This window comes from Suricata suricatta, chromosome 12, assembly GCF_006229205.1.
Source record: "Suricata suricatta isolate VVHF042 chromosome 12, meerkat_22Aug2017_6uvM2_HiC, whole genome shotgun sequence".
Taxonomy (NCBI): domain Eukaryota; kingdom Metazoa; phylum Chordata; class Mammalia; order Carnivora; family Herpestidae; genus Suricata; species Suricata suricatta.
Genome location: NC_043711.1, coordinates 1,681,756 through 1,690,183, shown reverse-complemented (window position 1 = coordinate 1,690,183; position 8,428 = coordinate 1,681,756). Strand labels below are relative to the sequence as shown.

General features: G+C 55.1%; 1 protein-coding gene across 2 annotated transcripts in view; it reads right to left on the bottom strand.

Moving 5' to 3' along the window:
* The window catches only part of LOC115274626 (zinc finger protein 555-like), an 11,697-nt gene extending 4,087 nt beyond the window's left edge, over nucleotides 1-7,610 (bottom strand). The window contains exon 1 of one of the 2 annotated variants that reach the window (XM_029918033.1): nucleotides 7,495-7,610. In XM_029918033.1, coding sequence (XP_029773893.1) covers nucleotides 7,495-7,497 — 3 coding nt within the window. In that variant the 5' untranslated portion in view covers nucleotides 7,498-7,610. Of the gene's footprint in view, nucleotides 1-1,188; nucleotides 1,627-7,494 lie in introns of those variants that run through there. The other variant, XM_029918032.1, reaches the window with a different exon arrangement.
* Between the last annotated feature and the right edge of the window lie 818 nt (nucleotides 7,611-8,428).

Below are 8,428 nucleotides of genomic sequence, written 5' to 3'. Positions count from 1 at the left end.
GCTCGCCTCACGCACGCCTCACGCTCGCCCCGCGGCAAAGGTTACATGACGACGAAACAGCTCCTTCCACCAGCAACACGGGAGCTACTCCTGCGGACCCAGCGGGGTAAGAGTCCCGTCCGCCAGGGAGTTAACGGAAGTCAAAACCACCGTCACGAGTGTGCCCTCGATGGTAACACACAGCACGGATCAGGCGGTGCCTTCCTGCACATGAAACCCTCCCGCGTATCAAGTTGCAGGTGAAAGCACCCCCCCCCCCTTCATCCCGGAGGCTCTCCGTGCCTCTCCTTCCCCGTCCCTCCCCTGCTGGGCACGCGAACAGGTCAGGCCGAGCCCTGCGAGCACAGGACCCACCGAGCCGCACGCTTCCCCCACCCGCGGGGTCTAAACTGCGTGCACGCGACATCGTTACTACTCAACCCCGGCCTTCCTTCTGGGAGTCTGGAGTGAAAATCCCAGGCGCCGGGTCCCCACCAAGCCTCCCCGGTGGACGGGATTTCCGTGTTGTCAGGACTCGCTGGGGGCTGCACTCCGCGGGACCCCCCTGGGAAAGAACGCTCTTCCCCGTGTCCCCGCTCCCTCTGGCTCTGGTGTGTGTCCTTTCGCCGTAACCGATCACGGTCGCGAGTAAAACTGCATGCCAAGTCACGGGGGCCCTACTCGCAGGACACAAGCGTGGTCTTGGGGGACACCAGGCCAGGTGGCACCAGAGGTGGCATTCGCTAGAACACCCCCGGCTCACTGAAACACAGCAGACGCCACACGTATGAGAGAAGCGTGGAGAGAAGGGCTGAGCCGCTCTGTCGTGAAGCTCGAGTCGGCAGAGTGAGGGTGACGGGGTCCGTCCCTGGGGGCTGGCGCGCCGGGCAAGCTGCTGCCTGGGCCATGCTGTCCCAGCGAGAAGACTCAAAGCACAGCTGGGGTGAGGTCTCTGATTTCTGGTCTCTCCTCCAGGCAGGAGGAGAAAGGGCCCCCCAGGTCCCGGAGGAGAGCTACAGACGGGCGGAAAACAGGAAGTGTGCACTGTGCTGGGGGAAAAACTCAGTAAGATTCCAGCGCTGGAGCAGAACCCGAGATAAACCAAGGGACCGCCTCCCCTCTCCTGCGCCTGGGGCTGCAGGCCCGCCCCGCCCCCGCCCAGCCCCCACAGGGCAGCTGTGGTGTGAGCCGTGCAAGCGCGGGACTCACGCCAGGGCCTCGTCGTGGGCCACGCTGGCTCTGACTCTCCGTGTCTGTGAACGGGACTCGCCTTGGAAATAGGATCTTTGCCAGCGGGATGGGCGCGAATCCAATCTGGCTGTTGGCCATGCAACGTCAAGGACACGCAGGGACGGTGGCCACGTGAAGATGGGGTGCAGAGATTGGAATTACACCGTCACCAGCAAAAGAAGGCCCGGGGCCGCCCGAGGCTGTAAGACACCAGGAAGGCGCAGCCGCACGGTCCTCCGCCATCTTGATCCGGGGCCTCCAGCCTCCAGGATGTGAGGAAGTTCTGAAGTCACCCAGTGCACGGTGACAACGCTGCAGAACTCAAACAGCTTTGAATGACTTTGTGATGAGGAAAAAAGGGAAAGGGTTGTTTTGTGTGTGTGTGTTTACTTAAAGTGGTTTTGCTTTGTGGCTCCTGCTCATCTGCACTAAGGGAACACGGATGCGGTAAGCCTGAACGTGGTGCGTGCTGGGGGGCATCCCCGTCAGAACAGACACGACCCCCTTGCTCGTTGCCTCTGGTGCGTGGGCTGGAATTTAAACTCCTAAGTATTAGAACAAGTTTAGGTTTTTTACTGACTTTTTACCTACTGGAGGCTCAAAACAAGAGGGCAACAGTGAAGGAGGCAGTCTCTAAATGGAGAGACACTTTCAGAATTTTAAGTACAAGATTTCAGCGTGCCAAAGAGCTCTCACAAAAACCTACTTCTTTTTCTTTTTTTTTTTTAAGTTCATTTATTTGTGAGCAAGAGACAGAGCGTGAATGGGGGAGGGGCAGAGACAGAGGGAGACACAGAGTCCGAAGCAGCTCCGGGCTCTGAGCTGTTAACACGGACCCCGATGCGGGGCTCAAACCCACAAACTGCGAGACCATGACCTGAGCCGAAGTCAGATGCTTAACCGACTGAGCCCCCCGGGCGCCCCACGAACACCCATTTCTGGTGGCCGCTGGAGGCCGACGCGAGTCCCTTGGGGGCTTGTCAGAGGGCTACTTCAGCTTGGCACACGGCGCTCTGACCCTGCGGCGGCTCGGCTTTGTGCCGCGAAGGCCCCTAGAGATCTGGGGGATTCCGAATTCCAAACCGCCCGAACTTGACTGTAAGCTAGCAGCTCACAGCGTGCGCCATGGGCTGTTTCAGCCTCACCGCACCCTGGGCTGCTCTGAAAGCAGGCCAAGCTCCAGGAACAGGACTCCGACGCTAGGGACACCGCGAACTCGGACACGTGTCTGAGGTCCTAACCCCCGGAAACCTCCAGGTGGTCCGCTGGGACCCCGCGGTTGCCAGTGGTGAAGGCTTTGGTCTCCATGAGACCATCCGAAATCAAGCTGTTCGTTTCCATTACTATCCACACAGACCACCCCCAGACGCCGTCCCCGCTGGGGAGGCGGACAAACCAGGGTTGTGGGGGACAGACCCGTCTGAAAACGACTGCCGCAGGCGTCCCCCTAACAAGGGCCAGACTGGATTCCTCAGAGGCGGCACTGAGGGCGCCTGGGCGGCTCAGTCAGTTAAGCATCCCACTTTGGCTCAGGTCATGATCTCAAGATTCATGAGTTCAAGCCCCGCGGCGGGCTCTGTGCGGACAGCTCGGAGCCTGGAGCTGCTTCAGATTCTGTGTCTCCCTCTCTCTTTGCCCCTCCCCTGCTCATGCTCTGTGTCCCTCTCTCTAAACAATAAATAAAAACAGTAAGTAATACTAATAACAAATAGGCTACACTGAGAACTCCAGGGCAAGCTCCCCCCACCCCGAGGCCACAGTGGGGACCTCAAGCCTGGCTGCCTACCGCACACCCCATCGGGGGGCACTCTCTTCTCCCTGAAAGACTCAAGTGAGCCAGAGTGTGCCACTCCGGAACGGACCCGAGGCCAGGTGAAAAGAAAATACAGAACTTCTGAGGATGAAGTCCCCCGTGTTTTTTTTTAAATAATAATCTATAGGGCTTCATTTTTTAAAAATTTTTTTAATGTTTTATTTATTTTTAATAGAGAGAGAGACAGAGCATGAGGGGGGAGGGGCAGAGAGAGAAGGAGACACAGAACCGGAAGCAGCTCCAGGCTCTGAGCTAGCTGTTAGCACCGAGCCTGACGCGGGGCTCGAACCCATGAACGTGAGATCTGACCTGAGCCGAAGCCGGAGGGTTAACCGACTGAGCCACCCAGGCGCCCCGAAGTCCCCCGTGTTCTAAGACCTTCACCTGTATGAGTAACGGGGCAAGTCAGGACCTCCTAAAGGGCGTAACGAGAGTCAGCACTGCAGACTGCTCTCACCGGCTGCACAGGTAGCTACCACTGATGATAGTCTTGCTGTAAAGAGGTCATGTCCAAGGGCCAAAGGAATGGACTGTTCAGATGTGTTAATAGGCCTGAGGATCCTTATCCTGAGAAAGTCCTGCTCCTGAGGTTGGCCCTTGGCTGGTTCGGAGGAACTTGGACTTGGGAAGCTTCCCACCACCCTTTAAGAGAGGCTCCCTAGGTCTTGTCATGCTAATAATGCCTTGTGCCCAAGCCCAGCTTCCAGAATCTCCGTACGTGCTAGGCCTAGGGTGTCTCCGTGAGCTGGTACCAGAGTCTCTCAGTAGCTTCCCTGGTAGACATTTTCCATGTGCAGTCACTCCGGGCTGCGGGAGGAACTGGGCATGTCCCGCATGACGTCACTGGAGGGGACACTTGGAGCCCTGCGGCTGGTGTCCTCAGGACTTTGCCCTGGGCACAACTCCCCTCTGTGACCGTGCTCTCCTTTATAAGCACTGTCATAAGCCAGGGCCACGGGCACACACATGCTGAGTCCTGGGAGTCCTCCTCGAGGCCTTGTAGGGGACTGCTACGGACTCGAAGTTCCTGTGCCCTCCAAGATTCATGTTCAGTCCTAACTTTAGTGTGATGGTGCTGGGGGGGGGGGGTTGCGGCGGGAGGGAACTGGGCCAGAGGTACAGACAAGTGCCCTTATAAGAGGCCCGAGAGAGCTCCCTCGCCCCTTCCTCCACAGGAGGACACAGGAGGAGACCCACTGTCAGTGAACCAGGAAGAAGGTCCTCACCAGACCCCAATTCTGCCAGAAAGCTGCCAAATCTGACATCAAGACATCTTGACCTTGGTCTTCCCAGTCTCCAGAACTATGAGAGACAAACGTGTATTATTTATAAGCACCTGGTCTATGGCTTTTTTTAATGTTTTTTTTTTTTTTGAGAAGGAGAGATGGAGCATGAGCAGAGGAGGGGCAGAGAGAGGGGAGACAGAATCGGAAGCAGGCTGCAAGCTCTGAGCTGTCAGCACGGAGCCCGACGCGGGGCTCGAACCCATGAACCGTGAGATCATGACCTGAGCCAAAGTCAGATGTTCAACTGACTGAGTCACCCAGGTGCCCCTAAATTTTTTTAATGTTTATTTATTTTTGAGAAACAGAGCACAAGTGAGGGAGGGGCAGAGAGACAGGGAGACACAGAACCCAAAGCAGGCTCCAGGCTCTGAGCTGTCAGCACCGGGCCACATGCAGGGCTCGAACCCACAAACTGTGAGATCATGACCTGAGCTGAAGTCGGAAGCTCAAACGACTGAGCCCACCCCCCCGCAGGTGTCCCTGGTCTATGGCATTTTGTCACAGCAGCCCCAACAGATGGAGACAGGACTCCTGCCACACCTTGCCCAAAACCACCATCTTTATAATACTAATTTTTTAAATGTTTTATTTATTTTTGAGACACAGAGAGACAGAGCATGTGTGGGAAGGGGCAGAGAGAGAGGGAGACAGAATCCGAAGAAGCTCCAGGCTCTAAGCTGTCTGCACAAAGCTGACGCGGGCTCGAACTCACGAACCGTGAGATCATGACCTGAGCTGAAGTCGGAGGCTTAACCGACTGAGCCCCCCGGCGCCCCATATAATACTAATTTTTTAAGTGTGCCACAGAGAACCCAATATATGCAAAACACTCTGCCAAAAGCCTTGTACGCATCGGCGCATATATTCTTAGAAACTCTGTAGAGCAGGTAGTATTAAAACCGCCTCCCGGCAGAGGAAAAGCTAACGGCCAGTAGCAGCCCTGAAACTCGTCCGACGTGCACCGAGCGGCTGTCCCTACGCGGCTGTCCCTCCGTCGTGACCGGTACTTCCCAGGGTGCTGAGGAGATGCGCTGACTTTGCCCGGCACCATGTCGAGCAGGCGACAGGAACCTCTTCGCCCTGGCGCCCTCCGGCCCCTGCACGTGGCAAAGCCGAGGGTCTCGTGCAGGACCGCTCTGTTTGAGGACCTCACTTCCGGCTCTTTCTTGGAGCGAACCGCATTCAGGGTGCGGTTACCGGGGCCCAGGAACCTGCAGGCGCCGGGGCTGCAGCCACTGAACAACACGAGATTCTGAACCCTGTGGATTCCGAATTCTCTGGGAGGGAAATAATAAGCAAGGAAATCAAATAGCAGTACTACGGGAAATGTGCCCGGGCAGGTGCATTAGGAAGAACATATATATATGCTGTTGTGTGTGTGTTTGTGTGTCATCGATCTCTGGGTTGCAAATGACATAGACACGTGTGAATGACTAGTTGCAGGGCAGAGTAAGGGAGAGCAGGGAAATTAACCATTTCAGATTATACTGCAGATTGATACCTAAATTGCTAAAAAATATATGTGCATATATTCATGTAACAATATGCACATGTGCACAGAACCACAAATACATACAAGTCTCCACATACTTGTACATATTCGTCCCAGCTGGGAGTGAGGGGCCGGCCTGGGGTTCCCTTCAAGGGGGATTTCTTGTGTGAAGTCTTGTTCTACATTTAGGGCTGAATTTCACTGCACAGATGATTTTTTAATGTATCTGTCAAATGCATTGTCCTGCACTGGTGCTACATTACACAACAGAACATTCTAAAACTAATTCATATGATTTTCACGTAGTCATCCTAAGAGACGCCAAAAGCCATTTTATAACATCCACCAGTCATACGTAAAGAAATCTTACCACTGAGAAATGACGGTAACATGCATAACCTGGTAAAGGAAAGCCGATGAAAGAAGGATCAAAAGAGAATGAAGATCATATAAAATGGTATGAAGCTCACTCTTTTCTCCAACACAATTGGGTAGAGATCAGGTATGCCTGGCACCTCACTCTTAATCAGCATTATACTAGAGATCCAATCTAGTGTCACCAGATATAAACAAAGACCCAGTACTGGAAAAGAAACACTGGTCTTTGTGTCTAAAACTCTACAAACAGGATGCCGACGGAACAAAAATGAAAGTCACAAAACAAGATTTTTAACAAGATTCCAAGACAAAAATTCAGTATAAACCCAAATGTCACTACCTAATTAATAGCAAGTCAAAAATTCATTTAAAAAGATAACACAAACTATGGTGAAAACCCAATTTAATTACTATCAAATAAGTAAAATGAATACTATAGAAAGAACCAAATGGAAAAATCTGAAAACATTAAGGGTTAATACCCAAAAAGAAATAAATGGAAAGAAAGCACAGAAGATCTCACTAAGATACCCACCCTCCCAAGACAGACCTACAGTCTTCATAATATTATATATTTTTATTTTTTTAATGTTTTTTTTTAAATTTATTTTTGAGAGACAGAAAGAGACAGCACGAGCAGGGGAGGGTGAGAGAGGGAGGGAGACACAGAATCCGAAGACAGGCTCCAGGCTCTGAGCTGTCAGCACAGAGCTCGACGCGGGGCTCGAACCCACGGGACCTGAGCCGAAGTCGGACGCTTAACTGACTGAGGCACCCGGGCGCCCCATAATATTCTATGAAACCCACAAACACAAGTGTGGTTTTTTTGGCGAGGACTAGACAAAGAGTAATTTTGCAAATCTAACAGGAAGAACAAATGTCCAAGAACAGGCAAGATGTTCTAAAGAACCAGGCAGATCCTGCCGAAGACCCAGGATTCTAGGGCAATTACACTTCGTACATGATGGAACTGAATCAATGGGAAGCGGGTCCAGGTCAACCGGCTGCCTGATCCAGTCGGCTGGGGGCCACGTCCCTCCCGGGAATGGCCACCTGGGCGCCAAGGGCCTGTCAGGGTGTCCGCCCGAGCCCAGGGCCCCAGGCAAGTCTCCCCACACTCCTCGCCGGCCCCCAGAGCCTGCCCTCCGGAGGGGGGCGACCCAGGACTGTGAGTCCCCAATATCCCCCCGCCCGAAGGCGGAGACTCGGGTCGGGAGCCTCGGGGACGGGGACACCCGGGCCGCGGCCGCAGAAAACCAGTTCCGGCCGCATGGAACCAACCCCTCCCGGTCTCCGCCCGGGCCGCGCGCACTCACCATCTCGCGGCCCGGCTCCGAGCTCTCCCGGGGTCTTCCCCGCGGGCCGGGACCGAGCTGGGGAGGGCGGGACACCTGGAGCCGCGCGAGGCAGGTGCGCAGGAGCGCCCGGGACCGGCCCAGAGCCACGTCCACGCGGCCGCCAGCGCGCCCGCCCCCGCGCCCGATTGGACAGTGTTCCGGGATCCCGCATTCTGATTGGGCGCTGCTAGGAGGGGGGGGGCGTCCTCCCTCTACCTGGGTCTCTGATTGGATAGTTTCCCGAGACCCACCTCTGGTGCCCTTGATTGGACAGTGCTCCGGACTCAAGTTCCTGATTGGCCAGTTCTCCGGGCACCACCCCTGGTGTCCCTGATACTGCTTCGAGAAACGCCCCTGTCGTTCTGATTGGACGGTTCTCCGTGGCCACACCCCTGCACCTGAGTGGCAAGCTGTCCCGACACACGTGGCTGACCCGCGCGCTCCTGATATGCGCCGCGAGCGTATCCCCTCGAGATGCGGCGGACCCACACCTTCTGACTCGGTTTCCCCGCGGAGCGTCCCCTGCCCGGAGCCGGGACCGAGGAGACAGGACGGAGGGCCCAGAGGCGAGGTCAGCGTGGACGAGTACTCTTTGTTCAGGAACAAAGACCCTCCACAGTGACGTCACCTCAGGGAAGGCCGGGTCGGGCTCGGGGTTCACGATTGACCTTTGACGTCGGAGGCCCCGGCCCCGCCCCCGGTGCTGGAGGTTGGCTAACCCCCCGCTCGAGTGCGTTTTACGCTGCAGAAACAAGTATTTCGAACCAGGGTTCTGGTGCTTCCCCAGGGAATTCTGCAGAATTAAAGCTGTGACGTCCCCAAATCACTTGAGTATCTATTTTAACTGATTTGAAACAACAGGAAAGCTTCTGAAAACACCTAATGCACTTACTAGATGGAGGCGAAACACCCA